Source organism: Arctopsyche grandis, chromosome 4 (assembly GCF_051622035.1).
Source record: "Arctopsyche grandis isolate Sample6627 chromosome 4, ASM5162203v2, whole genome shotgun sequence".
Lineage (NCBI taxonomy): Eukaryota > Metazoa > Arthropoda > Insecta > Trichoptera > Hydropsychidae > Arctopsyche > Arctopsyche grandis.
Window position 1 is genome coordinate 17,123,022 of NC_135358.1, and position 22,966 is coordinate 17,145,987.

General features: G+C 34.7%; 1 protein-coding gene across 3 annotated transcripts; it reads right to left on the bottom strand.

Annotated features, from left to right (window-relative positions):
* Positions 1 to 663: 663 nt before the first annotated feature.
* Positions 664 to 21,659, bottom strand: ClpX (Caseinolytic protease chaperone subunit). 3 transcript variants are annotated; one of them, XM_077429667.1, is made up of 12 exons: positions 21,204 to 21,659; positions 5,031 to 5,189; positions 4,296 to 4,539; positions 4,020 to 4,222; positions 3,711 to 3,896; positions 3,385 to 3,529; positions 3,040 to 3,131; positions 2,775 to 2,959; positions 2,524 to 2,694; positions 2,360 to 2,452; positions 2,150 to 2,278; positions 664 to 2,075 (listed from the first exon to the last, which is right to left on the bottom strand). In XM_077429667.1, the coding sequence occupies exons 1-12, from the start codon at positions 21,343 to 21,345 to the stop codon at positions 1,899 to 1,901; spliced, it is 1,926 nt and encodes a 641-aa protein (XP_077285793.1). In that variant the 5' UTR covers positions 21,346 to 21,659; the 3' UTR covers positions 664 to 1,898. The 3 variants fall into 3 exon arrangements, with proteins under 3 accessions (XP_077285793.1, XP_077285794.1, XP_077285792.1); XM_077429668.1 differs by having other exon boundaries at positions 4,035 to 4,222; positions 21,204 to 21,653; XM_077429666.1 differs by having other exon boundaries at positions 3,711 to 3,908; positions 21,204 to 21,584.
* Between the last annotated feature and the right edge of the window lie 1,307 nt (positions 21,660 to 22,966).

Sequence of the window (22,966 nt, forward strand, 5' to 3'; positions counted from 1 at the left end):
TTTTACTACTATGTAATTACTAACTAAACCACGCATTTATCACTATTTAAATCAATTCTTTCTTTCATATCTTTAAGTTTATCAGGATGCATGTTTTGAACGGCCGTTAAAAAATGTATGAAAATTCTGCGTGATTTTATCAGTTCTTTAAAGTTATTTTTATACATATCAAATTTTTCGGGTGTAAAAACCCAAATTAATCTCAAAATTGACAAGTTTTTCTACCTAATCACACTTGAAATCATACGCTATGTTTATTTTAATTACTCAGACATAATGGGCACAATTATCACACTGAAAACACACATATTCGAAAGCTTTACACATTTGTAAAAGTATTTTTTTCACGTGTACCATGTTATAATTAATGTACATGTTTAATTGATATTAAATATTTCTTGAAAAAGATAAGATATTTTAATACAAAATTAAATTAAAAACCAAAGCCACCGCAGATGAATGAAATTTATTTGAACCCATAAAAATCAATTCTTTTGTTTTAAGATTTTTTGCTTCAAAGTGGATTCTTCGAACAGATTCAAATCTTCCAGATATTTTTCCAGATTCTCAATGAAAACAAGACAAAAATATTCATCAGTCATTTTTCGGTATATTTCGTAATGGAATATTTCATTCAAATTTATAAAAAAAAAAAAGCATTTTATAAAATAAAGTATATTTATTTTATCTTCTCTTGAAACATAGGAACATAAAATTTACAATTTTACAAGGATTCAACACTCAAAAATTAAAAATAAGTTTAAAAGAAACCATGTGGATTTTTCTATTACATTATAAATAGATTATTATACAGAAATAAATATTCAAAAGTATAACGTTACAGAACCATAGGATCGTCTTAGTATTTATTATTATAGTAATATAGTCCATTATTTAACAGATTTATTTAATCGAATAAAATTTGAATAAAGTAACTATGATCAAAATCCAAACAACCTAATATGCAGCAATTTACAAAGCAGAATATACACATGAAACATGTATGTATGTATGTACTATTTCCCATAAAACTATCGTTTTGAGAATGAATTCGATTTACAAATTCCAATTGTATAAAGAAAAAGAACCTAATAAAATGCAAAAAAAAACATAATTATAAATAAAACTCATTTATTATTTTTTCACATCATACACTGATTTAATTCAACTTGATTTTACGCAGAACCAGCATATAACGAATTAATAATGTTTTTCAAATTTTTTTCATATTTACAATTTTTTAATATGTTTCAAAAACTATGACAACAGTCTTAAATATTTGGAATAAAGTAAAGTAAGTTTCTCCGCTAATTTTTATAATTCTACCAGAATAATGAAATCAATATGGTAACAATACAAAATGATTCATACATATTGATCTTAAATTCGAAATAAACCGTAAAATTATTTCGCGATTTCAATAAAAGTCTTCTTTAAATTCATTGTACATTTTGATTTCTATTATCGAAAATATAATCCCAAGACAACTTAACTTTCACTCTATTCACATTATTGCATTATTTCAATCATGCAAAATCTCAATTTCAATTTGATACTTACTTACAGATTAATCTATTACATAGATTAAAAAATTAAATAATGATACAAAATATAACCGCTAAGCTATACAAGCAATCCACTACGTACGCATATATTATCAGAGTACTCTTATTTTTTTTTTTTTCTATTCGTCTCTTGTTAATATAATAAAATGGCATTAAGGTAATAACTATACAATTTTAAATTTGGAAATCACAATAATTATTTTGCATGATTGCAAATATTATTTTTTAATGAGAAAGATGCGCCACAATACGTACATTGGAGAAACGGTAAATTCAGCGTAAAATTCATTTACGGGAAAATCTGCCTCATCTGAATGAAGCTGTGGATGAATGTTAGTTTTGTACGCGTACCCCAGGCCATGGCTCTTCGTTCTGCACTGGAGTTGTCTCACTGGCAGCTCCACGTACGTACTCAGCACTACGTGAACCAACTACACAGTCTTCATTTATGTGCACCGACAGTACGTCAGAACCAGGTATTTCAAACATGGATTCTAAGAGTATACTTTCCTGTTAAAGAAATAAAAATATATTTATCATATTATACAAAACTATAAGATAAAATCAATGAACAAATAAATTACCATTATTGCACGCAGTCCCCTAGCACCAGTCTTTCGCTCCATAGCTAGCCGAGAGATGGCTTGGAGAGCATCTGGACTGAAGCTTAAAGCACACCGATCCATAGAAAATAGCATTTGGTACTGAGGAATCTAATAAAATACCCAAATTATATTCACATTAATTATTATTACAAAATACCTCAACAAATTAAATATAATGTAAAAATTTACCAAAGCATTTTTCGGTTCTGTTAAAATTCTAACTAATAGATCTTGGTTTAAACTATGGAACGGAACTAATACCGGAAAACGACCAACGAATTCCTAAAATCAAAAATATACATTTTAAAATCTTCTTTTATTACAAATAAACTCGTGTCAAACTTATATCTTACTGGTATCATTCCGAAATCAATAAGATCTCTTGCTTGAACAAGCCTTAGAAAAGCATCTCGCTCTCTATTTTCCTCTTCTGCCGATGCCGCTGCATTCTGTTCAGCCAAAGCTTGCTGCGAAGCCGCTCTTCTACCCGGAGAACCCATCGTAGGAGCACCAAAACCTAGATACTGAAAAAAATACAATGAATTTAGAATTTTCCCTTGAAACTGGCTTTATAGATACATAATAATTGTTTAATATGAAATACCTTTTCATTGCTTCGTCGGGAAATGAGACGATCAAGGCCGTTGAATGCACCACTAGCAACAAATAAAATGTTGGTAGTGTCAACCTGTACTGTTTCTCCGCGTAGCTTTCTTGGTGAATTGCGCTCTGGCACGTTGACAACAGTGCCTTCAAGCATCTTGAGCATACCTTGTTGTACTCCTTCACCTGTCGATTTATTAAAGCATTATATCGGAGGGCAAAATGGATAAAAAAAAAACAATTTATATACATATGTATACACTTACCTCCGACATCTCTAAGCTGATGGATACCAGGTACAGCCCCAATTTTATCTACTTCGTCCAAGAATACAATGCCCATTTGAGCTCTTTCGACACTGGAAAAATAGACAAATACGTTACTGACTATATACACAAGAGTCGACACTTTCTATTGTATTAAATATATATTTGAACAGTGAAAACAAATATTGAATTAAAAAATGAATTGTCTAATCTTGCATCATTTTGCGAACAAATAGACAACTTTTCTAATATATTCTTTTCAATCCACACAAAACAAGCTGGATATTCCTGTTTATACAAAATTTCACTTACTAAATAACGTGACAAAAATAATCATTGGTTTACTTGTAATTAGCGTCTTGTAACAGCTTAGCAATTACAGATTCAATATCTTCACCTACATAACCAGCTTGTGTTAATGTCGTGCAATCACATATAGCAAATGGCACATCTAAACACTGAGCAATAGTTTGAGCAAGTAGGGTTTTTCCTAAAAATAACACGTAATCAATATTTTACCATTCGCTATATATTTTCAATTCATAATAAATACTAGCAATGTTCAATTGACAGTTCAGTTACATTATAATAGATTTAATCGAGATTCAAAACTGAACTATCGATACAAACATTGAATGTTTCCGTCAAAACAGAATATATAGTGAACTCACCACAGCCTGTCGGTCCCAGAAGAAGAATATTACTTTTTTCGAGTCTCAGGTCATGGCTAGCTCTATCAAGAATATCCGAACCAGCATGCGGTCCAGTCTGCGTCTGTCCCGATTGAGCAGAAGAACCACCGAGAGAATTTCCGCTACTGATCGTCGCATGACCGATCCCGGTGATGTGCAACAAATCTTTAAAATAAACTTAATTTCAAATAACATGAAAATTTTAATTCCACGACAAAAAACCATGCAGTGGATTGCCAAATTAAAGCTTGTTGTTGTTTTTTTTTGCCTAATCACAAAATTTATTACTCCACGCTTCCTCACCTCTGTGGGTGAACGAGTTGTGTCCATTATCAGGATGGGCTTGTTGCGGAACGGGTGGTGGAATATTATTATATATTCTCTTATAGTGATTGTATACAGCTACAGACAAAACCTTCTTAGCGTACTCTTGTCCTACTACATGCTTATTGAGATATTCAAATATTTTCTTTGGAGGTGGTGGCGGTTTTCTGCAATAAATAATTCAACATCTTTGTAGACAAACTTACCAAATTTCTCATATTCATATTGCAGTATACATACCTGAAGAAACCATTTTTATTTTCAGTGTTTTCTTTTAAGCTTTTCTTAGTGTCGACCTCGCTGAGAACTACAAAGAAATGATGACATTTGTCACATTTGACAAAACGAGTGGAGCTAACAAACGTTTCAACGTGTGTGCAAGGATCTCCACATTTCGGGCATGAGAGTGTCGAAGACTTCTTCCCACCTCCGCTGCCGGTACCTGCTGAACTACCTGAACCACCTGAGCTCGTCGGAGAAGATCCTGAAACCAATAAAATCAAGCTTCTAAATTACGAAAGTTTGATACAAATTAAATATAACTATGAAATGAATTGCATTCTTGATATATTTGGCATCGATATAAAGCCAGCAGTATAGATCCACTGAGGGGTTCCCGAGTTCGAGCCCTGGGTTGACCTCGATTGAAAAGAATTTATTTCGAGTATTTCTGTAGTGCTGCTTTTCAGACTTGGATATTTGTGACTCCAAGTCGATCGTTTCCTATCAGTGTTTAACAATCTATCTGATTTCATTGTTGAAATGATTCCTCATCAAAAATTGCCAAAAACCATCTTATCTATCCGTACTATTTGTTACCACTATTTGAATATGATTTCAAATTTAAAATCTATGTATGTACAAGTTTAATACTATAGGTGTCACTCAGAGGGGAACTAACATCTATTTTGTAAGTATATTATAATCACAATTGGACAAACCCATAATTTTTTATGAAATAATTTAATAGTTTACCTGATGAAGATGCACTGGGTGAATCGTCAGATGGTGGAGTTGTCGAAGATGTTGGAACAAAATCGTTGCCTTTACAGGCAATCGGCGAATTAGTCAAAGAATTTGAACTACATCTTTTTGTAATTGGAGCCCATGCATCACAAGCCAACAGCATACATCCTGAAACACAAATTAAAATCATTGTGAAATTCAATTTACATTTTTTAAATTAAAAATCATTTTAATTTCGCAATGAGATCGCAAAAAAATATTATACACCATCATGTATGCATTATGTAACGTCTATAACGTGCGAATCATCGGAGGCGTCGGCATAAAATTAAAAATAAGGCGAAGTAAGAAGAGGTATGTAAAAAAAGTAGTTCAAAGACACAATGACCACATTGCAACTACATACATACATTATTATAAAACAATACAAAAAAGCATTGAATAATACACTAATAAAATATAATTTAAATTAATTTTAACACAGCGATAAGGTCTTCGGAAAGATAACACTAAGAGGGTTATCCTGATAGATAAGTCATGTTTGTTTGTGATAAACTTTTTGCTATTTGTAATAATACATATATGCACCGCATAATGCGATCGTTAATTATTATACATGTATAATATAATAATACGGCTGTGACACAGTTCTTTATTTTACAACGCACTGAGACACGTCAGTAAAATCCAGTTTTACAATTGAAGGTGAACGAACAGCTGTCACTCTCAATTTAATCACTTTACGGAGATCGATGACGTAAGCAGTCCTATGTCAAGGTATGATCGCCAAAAAAAAAAACATACCATGCGAAATCCTAGAAATTATTATGCTTATTGTGTGAGTGTGAAGCATATACGCATTTTCTAGAAAACAAAGCCTTTGCAGACATTGGTTTTAAAACATTCAATTATTATAAAGGCTGATATGAACTGAATGAATATATGTATGTATTTCTTTAGCCGATAAAATTTTGTATAAATTCAAGCAGTCATTGAACTGGTTGACACATTTTAGAATGCGTACTCTCTGTGAATATTAACAGGTCAAAGTCAGGCACGGGATTCGATGTCGTTTAATTTACTTTTTGATCATTCTGAGCATCCTGCTTTGAACATAAAGACGTTGTCAACAATCGCAAACATATACGAGTGAATTATGGATTTTTAAAAGTACAAAGATCATTCTTATGAACAGTTGAGTTCTACAAAAATAGTCCAAAAATAAACCTACCGAGTTAAATGAATCTATGTAGATAACAATTGAAATTGAATGAATCTTTATAACAAAGTAAAAAGCAAACTATATATGTATGTATGTATATTAGTAGCGTGAACACCAATTGACAGCACAATTATATGTTGCTACCGGTTAGAATTGAAGAGTCACATCGAGGTGTATTTATGTTATGCACGTCAACAGCACTGCACGAAAAAGACCACTTCTACTCATACCATACAGCACCACTCGTTCTCGGCACGTTCATAATTGTTTTGGACGAGTGCAACGCAAAATCGGCTTACAACATATTACAGAGCGCGACGATACGGCGCAATATTGCTTGTCAATTCAATATTGTCAAAATATGACGTTTTCGAAAATATTCATATGCACATGGCATATGAATACTTGTACTGCTGTATAATATGAATAGAACATGTCGGTGCTGTTTCAGTACGTCACTCACACATTACGGAACGTATATATATAATCTGAGCTGTGCTAGTGTATATTTTATTTATATTTTTATTTTTTACATAGATATTCATATACCAGGAGAGACAGGTAGACCCCAATGCGCCTTCCTAGACAATTAATTACAGCATTTTTATTACATGAATTACTGTATTTCGAAGATCACGAAATTACCAATTAATTCATTCATTCATTCATTGAGACATCTATGGATTTAGACTTGTAGATATGTAAATTTTTACATATTGTACATAAATCAAATTTGTGACAGCAGGTAGGATGATTTTTGCCAATTTGAGGAACCGTTTCACAATGAAGATCAGATAAATTGACAAACTCTGATAAGAAACGATCGACTTTGAGTCACAAATATCCAAGTCTAAACAGCAGTATTAAAGCCATAATGATAATAAATTAACCTTCATCGAGGCCACAAACGATTCTTAATAATATCAGTTATAATTTTTACTATAAAATTCAAATAGCTAAAAAATGTATATATAAATCCACACGTAACTTCGAGCCTTAGCTTTCACTCGTCAAACAGATTGACAAAACGTTGATTACAAACATAAAACTGTAGCATTTGGCATGCAGAGCATTTCATACAACTACAGATGAAGTATGTCAAGGTATCACTCATCGAGGTCATAGTCAAAGTAATATATCGCACAACCCGTTCCTGAGGATTCATACAAAGAGAATCAGGTTTGCGAAATGGTGAGGTAACCAATATTGTGGCAACCCACCGATGGGAGAGTGGATGAGGAGTGCAACAGTTGATTTGGCAACCGTTTACAGCAAATTTGCACAGCACTATCTCTGCCAACTCATAGTATACAAGCCAGCGTCGTCGATGTGTCTAAGCCGAATAGACACAGAGTGACAACAATAAAATAATGAGGAAGATGTGCCCGTTGTTCGGTGCAAAAATACGGACAATACCCGAAGCAAATTTTGAGGACAAAAAGAGATTGGGCGAAAAATTTACGCAATTGGCAAGATCAATTGCAACACAATTCGAGGTGCACGCATGCACTGTAAAAATGTATGAACATTCTCTTGGGCGAAATTAAAACACGGTCGAGACCATTATATTCAGCCGACCCCAAAGCATTCGTTTATAACTATAGTTCGGCAACCATTTTTGACGAACGCGATCCAAACTCCAATACATTTATGATCCTAGTTTAATTAAATGTTGGCGACTGCTTTTCCAGTTACTATTTAGGAATCGAGCTACTTCTAAGAATTTATCTTCATGCTCATTTCAACTATATGTACATAGTCTGTGATCTGGCAAATATAAATTATCAAAAACATTCTCAAAAGATATATAAAAAGGTGAGAATTCAAAACTAGCAAAATGCTTAAAAAAAACATACAGAGCATCGTGGCAAGCCTAAAACTAGCTCAAGTTCTAGTCAAGATGAATCTTTCATATTTATTTTATTTACAATTTTGCCATAGTGACATTGCAGAATTGCTTCAAGTCGTCAGTATAGCTAAGCAAAAAAAAAATATAGAAGAATAATCATCATCATTATTCACAGCCATTCGCCAACCACTGCTGGATGAAGGCCTTTCCAACACGCTTTCGTTCGTCTCTCTTTTGGGCAACACTTATCTATTTCCCCAGTGGCCTTCCTTGCACCCTTTTACATTCTCTCAAGTACGATTCAAGCACTTTTTTCGTCCATCTATCGTCCGTTCTTCTAGCTACGTTACCCACCCATTGCCATATAAATTTCTTTATTCTCACCATTACATCAACCACCTTTGTCATGTGAATTTAGAGATGACTATTTATTTAAGCTGAGTTCCCTTATTTTATCTATCCCCAAGTGCGTATGTTTAATAGTTCAAATAATGTTTTTTTTTCGAAGTTTTAGATGTTTTTAGATAAAAAAAAGCCTATAAATTTTATAAAAACGTCTTTTAAATTTTGAATATACTTTTCGGTTTCGGTTTCGATTACTTTTCGGTTGTGGTCACCAAATGTTAGAACGAGAGTCTGCTCACAATATTTGGTATACAAAAATTAAATATTATTTATTTATTTAATAATACATGGGGAAGGTGGCAAAGCCGATAGACCCATGGGGTTTGGCTTAATATAAATAATAAAATAAAAACAAAAATATTCATAACTACAAGATAAAATAAAAAAATAAACATGAAAAAAATACGAAATAAGAGAAAATAACAAAAGATAAAAGAAAATAAAAATATATGGGACAGTAACATAATAACTAAAAGAAAACAAAAAATATAGAAAAGATATTGGAAAATAAGAATTACAAAAATCTTCAAGTTTGAGAAAGACTTCTAGCTTGCTCTTAAAAATATTAAGGTTTTCAGAATTTACTCCATTGTTGGGAAGACTATTCCAAACTTTAGCCACTCTGTTTGAAAAGAAGGAATCTCTGATCAATTTATTCGATTTTTTATTTCACCACTGACAATAACCTAGTTCTCCCAGTGAGTAGGCACTAGGATAGAGCCAATGACAGCGACCTATTACGTACATAACAATCATATATGTACGCAAGTTGTTCCAAATTACAGAGACATGTATATTGTTTCGATGCCATAATAAATGGGAGCATAAATAAAAGTGAAAGCCTCAACGATTAACGATGACATCAAAGCAGAATTTGGTAACTACCAAAATATGTATGTATATGTATGTATGTGTTATAGTCGAATAATTCCAACCATTAGCAATGTTATTCAAAGAACTCGTTTCGTACGATTTTTAATCACTAGAGGTCAAAGATCTTAGTATCCTAATTTTTGTTTAGACAATTAATTAATCAAGCAGCTGCATATAACAACAAATTTACATCAGAACGATTATAATTGAACGCAATAATTAATCAATGTAGAACTTGTGTTTAAAATTTTCTAACCAATAAATAAACGTATTCCTTATACGATGAAACAATACAATATTATTTCATACTCAATTTCATACAAACTTACAATTTCAGGTTTTTTAGCTTATTATATAATACATAGTACAGTTTTTTTTATTATTTTGCAAAATAAAAAAGTGTTGTAACCGACATAACAGTAAATCAGTTTTTAGCCTTCGCTGTTATGCGATTAATTCAATGACCAATGTTAATTGCCATAATTAACCAATCGACAAGACCTTGTGAAATTTGAATCGCCATTCAATCAAAAGCTTTAAAATTGCACAAAAACTGTAAAATTCAACCTCGATTAACCAGAATTTTGTGTATGGTAAACAAATAAAATAACTGGGTGTACTTTTCAGGGAAAGGCATACGAATATAACAAATCTTTAAATCGAAAATTTTAATGTGCACCATCATTTGCCATCCAATGCTGGATATGAAGACCTCACCGACACATTTCTTACTTCGGCCACCTGTCTCACTTGTGGCCTTCCTTGCATCATTTTCAATCACTTGGGTAAGATTCGAGCACTTCTCTTGTCTACACTTTTTTACGATATGCATATATACGAGTTTTGCGACATTTTTATTTTAAATTAATCTACCATGCAAAAATACTTCGAATTTATAGATACAAAATAACACAGATGGGGCCCGACGCTCGAAAAATTGACTCCCTTCTCATGTTCGAATGATGAACCGTATGATTCTGTTCAATTGAGGTCAAACCAAGAATCGAACACGGGACCTCTCAGTAGTTGCTAGCATTATATGAGCTATGCTACTGTTTTTGATTTAAAAACAATATTCATTCGTTCAAATACCTGCCATCATAACTTAATTCATCTCTTCATGTCCAATTCGTAATAAAAAGTGAGGCAAAAATCAGCTGATTTGATTTGAGTCCAACTCCAGTTTTAAAAATGTCAAATTCATTTTTTTCCCATTTTTCAGTATTTTTCATTTTTCCTCCATTAGTAAGGCCATATCCAGATACAAATGTAAATACAGTCATAATTTCACCAACCAATGCAACAAATTAGCTAATTTTCGAATGTTTTTGGGGCATGTTGTAAATCATTAACTCTTAGTTCAACTTATTTCTGTTGATATTTAATATTTAATTATTTATGAAAATTTACGCAATCGGCATAAGTTTAATATAAAATATCGGCCCTCTACCCAATTTGACTGAAAAGACATAAAATAGAAACATTGTGTCTCAGATCTGCATAAATTGGGTTTTGGGGAGTCACTCTCATGAACACTACATATTCGTTAATAATTCAATATTCACAAATATTATTAAGTAAAAACAATAACCATACCAACACACTTGTGAAGTCTCAGTGATTAGTGATTACAACAAAATGTCTGTACTCTTCAGGTATAAACACAGATTACCTAAACACAATCTGCTTTAGATCGTCGACTTTAGAGTCTTTAGTTAATACTATGTATTAAATGTATTCTGAGCATTTATAAGAATTGTAAATAGGGTTTTGGGCAATTTTTCATGAGAATAATATAATGCAGTACTCTCGATTATCCGGGCTAATGCTTGGGAGGAAGGGCACGGATAATTGAAAAACACGGATAGTCCGAATCATCAAATTTTGACTTGGTTTCGAATATATGATAATATCATATTTACTACACAAATTTTTGATTCATAATTTTAATACTCGGTGTTTATTAAGAAAAACGCTCATAGTTAAGCAGATAAGTGGCCGTTAGTAGTTAGTACTAGTGTTGCACTGTTTTATGACGAATATAACCACTGGTATCTTCTCTACTTGTAGTGTCATTCTCATTTTCTTTCTCTTGAGAAACAAAAGAAACGATATCTGCATCATCCATGCGTTTAAAATCTGGATCACTTAAATCATGATTGAGCCACTCCTCGACGTTTTCCTTATTCACATTTTTAAAATATTTAAATTTTCCAATAATCCACATATTTTCAGATATATCATTTGCTTCATTCTCTTCATAATCCAATAAATCTGTTTCCATGACAGGAAGAATCTTACTCCATGATCATACAAGTGTTACTTACTGGCTTTACTTTTGACCAAGATTGTGTTATTCCGTGTATAGCATCCAATGTCGTAATTTTTTCCAGAAATTGATCAGGTTGTCATATTCCTCAACAAGAGTTTTTGACGATAAAGAAGTTTCATTGATGATATAACACCTTGGTCCATGGGCTGAATCAAAGATGTCACATAAGGGGGCAAATTTTTTTTAACCATAAGTCTATCGTTTGTTTCCAATATGCTTTCGTTCGGATGAGAAGGGGCATTATTTAATAACAATACTGCTTTCTGTGGCAATCCCTTATTTTGTAAAAAATCTTGAACCTCTGGAACCCATTTCTTTTTGAACCAATCGTCAAAAATTTCCCCGTCCATTTATGCCCCTTTCTGACTATAATAATCGACAGGAAGATTTTTCATTTCAGCTCCCTTAAAAGATCGAGGTTTCTTTGCTTTCCCAATCACCAAAATTTTCATTTCATGAATTCCTGATGCGTTTCCGCAACACATGACAGTTATCCTTTCATGGAAGATTTATGTCCAGGAGCGGACTTTTCTCTCATTGAAGCTAGCGTTTTTGTCGGCAAGCACTTCCGGTACAGGCCTGTTTCATCTGCATTATAGATTTTATCGGGTTGCAAATTGTCTTTGCAAATATTCTCGAAATTCGATGCAGAATTCATCAGCAATTGAAAATGATTTAAAATAAATAAAAATACGTATGTTACGAAAAAGTCTGCTCTGAATACACGCACTCGTTACTTCTTCGCTGATCAAAAGCGACTGAAATAATTAACGCAATAATAAAAGACATTTAAAAAGGAAACGAAAAACATGTCTGTGTGACATCATTTGTTTCCAATAACACGCGTGTTTGCGGTCGCAATCAATCGGTGCGTCTCATAATCATATAAGAAAAAAATTAAATTAATTTTTAAAAAATTATTATTATTTTTCAAGCACGGATAATCGAGAGTATACTGTACTACTAATGTTGTGCCCGTTGATGTTTCAACAGGTGGTTTCTGACCCATTGAAAATTTCAAGGTGTATTATGATATAAGTAAAAACTACCCATCTACATATAAACAATATAAAAATTAATTAATTAAATTAATTTTTAATAAATGGCGCTAAATGCTCGTGAGATTTTTTTCAGAGAAAATATAGCAAGCAGTATATATAAAGGTTTTTTCTTGATTGGCGAGCGTTATTGCAGACACACAGAATAGCGCAATTATATACTAGTGTTGTTAGGGTCGGTATTTATTAATTTAACAGACACACGAGAACTGAGACAGTGAGACTGAAATGAACCTGTAGCGAGGGGCGAGGACCAAGGGGGTTGAAAACGGAGAGGGGGACAATATTTGTTTATGAACGATGTTCAAGTTATTAAAGCCGGGTCAAACACATATCCGAGAAAAAGTCAGTCCAAGGGAAAAACAAAAATCAGGAAGCCAGTAGCGTCAGCAACTGAAAGAAAGCCAGTTTAAAAACGAATTCGAAGTGCAGGAGAAAAGCGAGAAATCAAAACACCAGTGAATGTCAGATTTTATCAACGCGTGGTCCGGCGTAAACAAAGAAACGCACGCGGGAGGGTGGCGAGTACACTACCGAAAACGATCCGATATGGCAACATTGACTCTAATTCATCTATCGTTTCGAGTTTTTAGCTCGCAATTTTACCGATTTAAAATTCAGCACACTTTCAATTAACCCTTTTAAACGAAAACAAAAAATAGTGTGGCCAGAACACTATCCAAATAAACATGTTTCAATATAAAATACTCAATATAAAATAGTATTAACAGTGGGAAAAAATCCCAAATGAAAATACGTACTTTTGACTTTTGATTTGATTTGGACGACTACTAAGAGACATTTGAAAGCTGAAAAGTACTACAAATAAAAGATAAAATACCCGACTATAGATTCCAATATTCATTTTGAACAGGAAATTGACAGATTTTGAGACATCGACCGAACAACACCAAGATATAGAAAAATCGCGCGATTTAAAAAAAAACACATATATCTCCGAAACTCGAGCCAATCAACATTTTCTATTACCAGATTCGTGTTCACTGGGCATAGATCTATAAGAAAAGTCATATCTCGTCTCAGAACCATTTTTCGTGTCGAACAGTGTAATTGATCCTTTATTTTAAAATCTTATCATTTCGTTATATATACTGATCATTTTGGTTTAATTACTTATCATTGTATTTAACTAGCTGTATTACCCGGCTTCGCTCAGAATGTATAGTATAAACCGCTTAAACATGACTAATCTAATAGTAAACATTTTATTAAAAAAAAAACTTCGCCCCTCTGCGCCCCCCTTAGCTATTGCCGTTTAGGGCTTCACCCCTCTGCGCCCCCATGAGCTATTGCCGTTTAGGGCTTCACCCCTCTGCGCCCCCATGAGCTATTGCCGTTTAGGGCTTCGCCCCTCTGCGCCCCCATGAGCTATTGCCGTTTAGGGCTTCGCCCCTCTGCGCCCCCATGAGCTATTGCCGTTTAGGGCTTCGCCCCTCTGCGCCCCCATGAGCTATTGCCGTTTAGGGCTTCACCCCTCTGCGCCCCCATGAGCTATTGCCGTTTAGGGCTTCGCCCCTCCGCGCCCCCATGAGCAATTGCCGTTTAGGGCTTCGCCCGAAAAATCGAATCGGCGTCTATGAATCGAAAAAAAAATAAATCGAATCATTTGTTCGATGACGTCACCGATCTACGGACGACGAACGAACCAAGGATACATACATATATACAAAGTCTCTTTCCAAATTATATATTAGATTAGAAGATAACTGATCGCATAGCGACTGATCATTTATTATTAAAGCCCGGACCCAGAGGGTGCCGCGTATTGTTCAAATGTTGTAAATGCATTGTTAAAGGTTTGCCGAACCTTTTTTACAAAGGATTTACAACAATGTAACAATGAGCGGCACCTTGGCTATCCTACCTCTATTTATTATATTCACTGATCAAACCATTATTAAAACATTGGGTAGGTATACCAAAGGTGAATTTTTTACTGATCGGTTAAATAGAGGCCTTTAAAAATCAAAATCAAGTAAAAAAAAATCAAAAGACAGCTCCACAAATCTGACTCCACAGCCAAAATAGAACAAAATTTAAATTCAAAATTAAACTTGAAAACAAATGCAAGCGCTTCATTGCACAAAAAAAAATTGGATTGATTCTATTAAAAAACAAAGTAATAATAAATAGATGAGATTTACCTGAAAAAAAAACATGCATAATTATAATCTTTGACCAAAATGACAAAGGGAATGTATAAATACATACACAACACCCAGACTTGTTTATGTATATTTAGATTTAAAAAATTACAACAGCAATCGTTCCAGAGAATTGCATTCCAAAGTGTGCCAAATACGACACCACCTCAATGACACTGCACAACATACATAATAGTGAAATTTCCTAATGCATTGCGAGTGCATTAGACGTGTGGGGGACAAGGTCGTCCGAGATGCACAACAGAGTGCATCGCTCATGGGCAAATAATTCAACAGTGGTTTGAAACGCAAAAGCCACAAACGTCACACACATAAGTGTACGTAATGCATGAATATTCACGCGTCGCCACAATCCAATCTAAACAAGCCAGAGGTGTGTGCGTTTCGATTTCCGATCATTTCATTTTATTATTATTTATTCGCAATCACGCTACGACACACATAATATATTGAATAAGAATGATGTGTTGCGAGAACAGCTGACACGTGTTATATAACACCAGCATCACCTTGGAGTTCGATCTAATTGTACAGGTTTCGTTGGTAAACATTGCACAGTAAATGGCTTTCGGCGTATTTTTGTCCTCTTAAAAAACAAAGAATTCAAGTGAGGTGTTGCATCAGTGAGCGGACGTTGGCTCGAAATATTCGTTCTACTTAATCCAATTTTAATGTGGTGACCAGATATCGAAGAAGCCAGCCGTCGATGTTTTGATGTCACATTGGCGAAATATTATGTCTTTTGCCGTTATTTCGTAATATTTCATGTATATAAATGTAGTAGTTTGTCATCTAAACATTAATATACATATGTACATATATATATATGAATGCTATTTTAAAGCACTCTAAGTATTGTACAATTATACACGTAAAATGAAAGCAAATAAACAAACCAAAATAAGAATATAATTATAGATTCAAGTTTGCGCCAAAACATATGATTGGACAGCTTCCAATGTGTTTTTTTTTCGTGCATCTTATAATAATTGTAAATAAATACAAAGCTAAATTGTGTACTAAAGCAGTAAAATTGTAATCTTAATTTCATATTTTTTTAATTTATACCAGGAAAGCCTAACAGGTAACCCCAAAGCGCCTTCCTGGCCAGAAACAGCAATACTATTAATAAAGTACCTAAATTCATATCAATTAATATTCACAGAGACATGTATTGTCAAATATGTAAATTTTCAGCATTTTAAACAATTCAACAAACAATGCAAGAAAATTGGTAAAGGTTGCCAATTTGTTGGAACCGTTTCAATGAAAATCAAATAAATTGGCAAACTCTGATAAGAAACGATCGACCAGAAGTCACAAATCCAAGGTCTGGCCAGCAGATACCAGTGGGATTTGAACCCGTGACCACTCTGTTCAAAGCATTATATGCTAACCATTAATATATTCTGCTGGTAATGAAAAGCAATTAAAATTAAATTCTCTTAAAGTCTCTTATCATTGAATGATTTATGGTATGACACACTGAATCGTACGGCATGGAGACGCTCGTGGTTTCCAGCTGTGATGGGCGAATCTTCGTGTCATTCTTCAATCATCTCTACACGTCTCCACCTCTTCAAATATGAGAATTACCGTTATAGATCACTGTCAATATAAGGATAGAATATCAACAAAAATACTCCAGGTGGTGAATTTTGCCCTAGATCGCGACAATATAGATTAAAAACACGTGCCGCGTAACCACCTTAATATGAAATATATTCAAAAACATTCGCATATTTAATGTGAAACAATGAAAAGAAAACACAAGATTTCATCTAGTTCAATCTGCCCAGGTATAGTGTACACTGTACAGAAAAGAACACAGTGGAAAAAACGAACTAGTTTGTTCATACACAAACTATTAAGAATAAGTTTAAGTATTCTCAATCGTTTGTCCAATTTATGTGCATATATATATTTTTAGCCTTGCAATATTTTAAAAATGATCGGAAACGGGAATTATAGCAACGTTGTAATGTGGTTTCCATAGGATTTGACATCTCAAAGGGTTTGACAGATAAAAGTTTCATGCAACACCTGGTGAGTGCTTTTGACTACACATGGTTTAAAATTTTATTTGAAGGAATTGAACTAAAATCAATAGTTCGTGTATGAAAAAACTAATATGTTCATGAACGCACCGGAATGAACACTTGGACTGTAACACACATACATATGTGCATGAGTAAGAGAAACCAGTAACTCTGTGCTCCTGCGAACATGTTGACAAAGGTTATATGTCCGAATGCGGAACAATTTCCAGGACGATGCAGAACAAATAAATCAAATCCAGGAAGTCTGGTCCCTTACGTATTGTGAATGATTTTTTTTCATTAAGATTTTACAATAAAAGACATTCATAAGTACATACGTTCAACATGGCATTCAACCAGTAACATAGCTCTGAGGGGTAACAACTGAGGGGTAATTGGTTCATTCCATGGCCCAACGTTGCTGGCCAGACCTTGGATATGTGCGATAGTTTCCTATCAGAGTTTACCAATATATTTGATTTCATTGTTGAAACCGTTCCACCAAATTGGCAACCTATCCCCCATTTCTCGCAAATTTGAATTACTAACATTTCGAATTTGTCGATAATTATAAATATGCACCCACCTACAAGTCTGTTACTGAGAGTTGGCGCGCTCTCATACTCACACAGAAGCGCGCGAAAGGGACAGAGCGTCTTTTTATTACAAGCCTCTTCTAAGCTTCCCTTCGATCGTTCGTCTGACAACATTTGGATTTGATATCGTACATTCTTCCGATCGTTTTGAAACTTTGCCATATTTTTACTATTGAATGCAGTGAGACTGCATGCTACACCTATTCACTGACACTACACATACGTATTTGTTCGCGCCAACTCTCTGTAACAGACCTATACATACTCGTATGTACCATATCAGTGGCGTGCGGTGAAATTATCTCTCTTTTTGTCGTACAGCCTTACTTAATGTGCGTGAGGAGGATGCAAGGGGAACAGCCTGTTCCTCTTGTATCCTCCTCACGCACATTAAGTAAGGGTGTACGACAAAAAGAGAGAGAATTTCACCACACGCCACTGTACCATATGTACCTCTCGTAAAAAATTAGTATATCGAATTTTTCCATTGATGTCTCTATGATAGTATTATCTAGATTGTATTTGTAATGTAAAAAACCTTGTAAAAATGGGTTTAACTAAAGTAAAAAATAAAAATATATATATGTAGGTACATATATACATACATATGTACCATATCAAAAATTACTTAAGTGGGTTGAATCTATTAATTCATCTAAAAGTTTTTAAACTATATATGCTAAATATAAGTGAAATAATAATGTAATAATTTTAAACTACATATAAATATAAGTGAAATTATTTTATAAAATCAATGTTTAATGACACAGATAAACACGAGTTTATTAAATTGCGTGGTTATACTATGTGAAACAGAACAAAAAACATGCTCCAAAAATTCAACGCAATAAACTTTTCATTTTTATTACATAAACTACACCTGTAATATATTTATGAAAATTATATAATTTAATGCAATTTCACATTAAAAACAGGAAAATATACCAATGCAACACTTTCACGTGAAATTAATAAACTTACCATACTAGCCGTACTACATACATACATATAGATTTTTCAGAAGGAAGATTCACAAAAAAATAATAAAATACATAGTAGTAATATCAGTGTGTCAGGGTTATTTTCATTAAGCGCAATTCACGAACAGCTTATTTTAGCCCATTGGTAATTTTCCATAAGTTCAATGCCATCGCCAATCACAACAAATAAAAAGCCTAACGATTTAAATTTTGAATTCCCATATGAAATTTTAATCAAAACATGTCGACTGAACCACCCTGACATAGTTTAATTACAAATATTTTTTCCAATCGACTCATTACAATTAACTGTGAACGAATAATACATTAAATGAATATCATCAACATCAGCGCTTTTGTTATTATAGCTGTATTCTTCCAGCACAATCACCTTACAATACAGGTTATATTCGGTTGCTACTCGGCAACGCTACACAATATTTGCATAATTTTCGCGTTCAAACAAACACTCTGATTCATTATCAACATATGGACATATGAATAACTAATATTGATTGTATTTTTAATGTTAAAATTGTACACAAAAGCGAATAAAACCAACAAAATTACACATGTTAGAAAACTACAAATGATAATTTCAAATGTATATTATTCAAAATTAACTATTTTTTTAACGAAATACTGCTTTTGAATAGTCAATTTAAAAAAAAACATAAGGTTTTGAGTGCCTCTGTAGATTTTATCACTCAGCAGATGATAAAACGGCCAGTGATAAGACAGTAGATATCTTTGAATTGATAATATCATTATGAATACGAATTGCAAACAAATGTATATATCTACTGTTAAATTATTAATAGAGTTGTGACCTAGCGAAGGTCACCGTTTATTGACATCAACAAGATCATAAAAAAAACATACATAAATAAAAAGAAAAATGTATATCAAATTTATGGAATTCTAATGTTGATGACGTGAAAATTTTCAGTAAATGTCAGTAAATTTTCAGTAATCTGAAAATAATGACGCCCAAGTCGGTGACTAAATATTCACAAGATGAATGTAAACTGTCAATTAAGTTTGTAAATTAGCTTAATTATATACAATTTTTCGATTAAATAAATATTGTCATATTTAATACACGAATAATATTAATTTTATGGAGTCTGTAAAAGCATAAGCAGTATAATTTTCCAATGGAATTTTTGGCGCGAGATATTGATTTAATGTGTGAATTACAAAATTCACGAGATAAATCAAAAAGATAGATATCATTTTAGATATTTCATCAGAACCAATCAAAACAAACAGTTACATGTGTATCAATAATGATAATTTTAATATCGATACACAAACCCTGAATTACAACCAATAAATAACTTTCAATATCTTCTAAAAAAAAAACATGGCAAACAAATTTCATTTGGATACACATGTATGTAGTAATTCAACTGACATAAGTAATATTTTGATTACTTGTGCAATGTGAAAGCAAAATATTGTGTAATTTTTTTATTTTATTAACCCTTTGTGTGCTGAAGTCTCTTCTGTTGAAAACTCGCCACGCTGAAAATTTCGCCAACATTTCCAACTAGACTTATTTAGAAAGCAGGTATAAAAATTGTAGTTAATTCAAACACTACCCTAGATAATTTCCGAGGATTTAGAATTTTGTAAAGGTGTGTTTAGACTCTCTAATATACCTTACAATAATATAAAATAATCAAAAGAAGTCTATTAATGAATATATTTTTCCAAAACCAGTTCCATCTTCTTCATTGTTGTTAAAATTTAATGCTCACAAACTAAATTCCAAGCTACAATCTAAAATACTCCACAGTAAGGAATTTTCATCGGGAAATTCTGCTATGGTTATAAATTCAGAAATTCCAGTGTAAACCAGTGTTTATGTTTATAAAGACTGATTAAATGAATGACACGAATTACACGACTCATGTTCAATGCATTTTTTTTATTCAATGCTACCAGGAAAGACTTGGCAGGTAGTATTCTTGTTTACTTCATACATGCTCAAAATACAATGCTTATCAGCGTTTTTCAGGCTTATGGACTTGTTGGCGAAACGCTGATCGGCGTCGGTCAGCATTCAAAGGGTTAACTCCAAAATATTGTGTTTGTTTATGTCGATATTTAAAGTGAGAACTATTTATATTTATGAGTATTCAATACTTCCAATATGTATCGAGTCTTCAATACTTCCAAGATTTTCATTTTGCCCATTTGGATGGTAATTTACTAGGTCTGAAGGACTTATTATATTTCGACCGTTTAAAAGGATTGCACAAATATATTCGGAGTAAATTTAATAACAATGCCCGTAGAGACAAAATTTTGCAATTATATAAGATCTCAATACAAACAGTAATAAGCCACGATAGTTACCTGTGTATATTTTTTGCATATTTCTATGAAGGTTTGAAGACTATTTAAAGTGAAATATGCGTACACTTGGAATTGAATATGTTTTTGAAGAGCGTCGAGGAACGTCATTCAGAAAGGAATGCGAGATCGGCTGGTGAAGAGAGGTTATGTTGCGGTCGGTAAACATGTCTATGTATCGAGTTATGAAACGTAAGCCAACTTTTAGGTTATGTGTGGTACGAGCCATTGACGTCATCGGCGAGACGGCGCAGGCAAACAAACAGTGTAATGGGACGCACCTGAAGAGTTGATGTTGTAGAAGACGGGAGTGGAAGCGACGGCCGCCACAGAAGCAGAGGCAGAAGCGGAAGCGGAAGCGGAAGCGGAAGCGGAGGCAGAGGCGGCCCGCCTCAGCACAAACAGTCCGCTGCGAACCGACATTTGAACCTTCACGTTTGCCTTCTGGCTACTGGCTACTGGCTACTGGCTACTGGCTACCGGCTCCGGCTCCGGCTCCGGTTCCGGTTCAGGTCGCCGGTGACGCGCTCCTCCCGTGACAGTCGATCCTTCGTCAGGACGTCTCCACTTCCGGTTGGATCCCCAACTTTTGACAGAACGTATTCGAGTGCGAATGCGAGAGACGACGAACGACCGATAATCATCGACGCGCGCCGTCAACTGATGGTCTCGCAAACGGCCTCAAGCTCGCAGCAACATGACCATTGCCACACTCTTGTCATCCACGAAACGTTATCTAAGAGCTTCTTATACGACCATTTATAATACTGCCACTTTCGAAACCGATTTGGATTCGATTCAGATGTAAAAATCTCTGCCTGGCCTCTTCATTTGATTCCGTAAAAAACGGTCTCGCGCACGTCACTAAAATCTCGATCATGGAACATCTGGCACCATAGATATGTGGCGGCTCGCTTATACGACATGGTCGAGTTTGGTTCCTCCATACTGGTGACCCCCGACATCGAGTCACGCAGCCTCGATCAATTTCAACATGCCGCTCATCCCTGCCTCGCCGAGCCAGGCGGGGAAGCTACCCGCCGCGCCCCCATCGCCATCAACACGCGTCGCGGCCCGCGGGTGACAATAAACGAGCAGACACGGCTACCTACCTACCTACCTATCGACTGGAGTCCAGCCACAACGTCGATGACAGGTGCTTTAAAAAAATGGGGGAGCGAATGAGACGACGATCTTGACAGCTGGATGTGGAGTCATGCGCGATCCACTACACATAGAACGGTCATCCAGCACCACAAGACATACACCACCTCAGCACCATCATCATCATCATCATCATCAAGGCCCCGTCCGTCCCCACGAGCGTCGTCACGCCGAGACGGGCGGTAGCGCTACAACACCTCCACGAGCCACAACGACTCACAGTCCAGCTCGGAGTATCATCAACCACATCGATGCCCCTGCCGCCCCCGCCGCCCCACCAACCGACATCAGCCTCGGAAGAGCGGCGCCGCCGCAGCATCGCATCGGCGCGACCATCGGACCACCCACCGTCCTGCTCGCGACGTCACCGCCCTCGAATCTACCGACCATTCAGGGCGGTACACCTATGTACACAGCGGATGACCCACGTCAACAATATTTTTCTCCCCACGTAATAATTTTTTCTCTTTGTGTAACAATAATTTTTTTCTTTTGTAAAATTTGTTTCTTTGTAATTTTGGTATCGCTGATGCTGGGGGGGGAGTGATGTGGCGGCTCGCTTATACGACATGGTCGAGTTTGGTTGCCTTCCTGCGAGTGGGAACCAACTCGGCTGGGTTCGGAGAGCTACTACTCACTCTGTCTTCAGCTGTCATATAATAAACACGTGCATTAACATGCCAGTCGTCTCATTCGTTCATCCTCCATAACGACATGGTCGAGTTTGGTTGCCTTCCTGCGAGTGGGGACCAACCCGGCTGGGTTCGGAGAGCCGCTACTCACTCTGTCTTTAGCTGTCATATAATAAACACGTGCATTAACATGCCAGTCGTCTCATTCGTTCATCCTCCATAGTCTGTTCATACTTAACAGCACTGCA

What these genes read in the sequence shown, in the direction of transcription:
- ClpX (XM_077429666.1), bottom strand. Translation starts at nt 21,345, where the DNA reads ATGTCGGTTCGCAGCGGACTGTTTGTGCTGAGGCGGGCCGCCTCTGCC. An exon ending in CTACAACATCAACTCTTCAG is followed by an intron (nt 5,190 to 21,203) that starts GTGCGTCCCATT and finishes TTTGTGTTTCAG; the next exon opens with GATGTATGCTGTTGGCTTGT. An exon ending in CAGAACCGAAAAATGCTTTG is followed by an intron (nt 2,279 to 2,359) that starts GTAAATTTTTAC and finishes GTATTTTATTAG; the next exon opens with ATTCCTCAGTACCAAATGCT.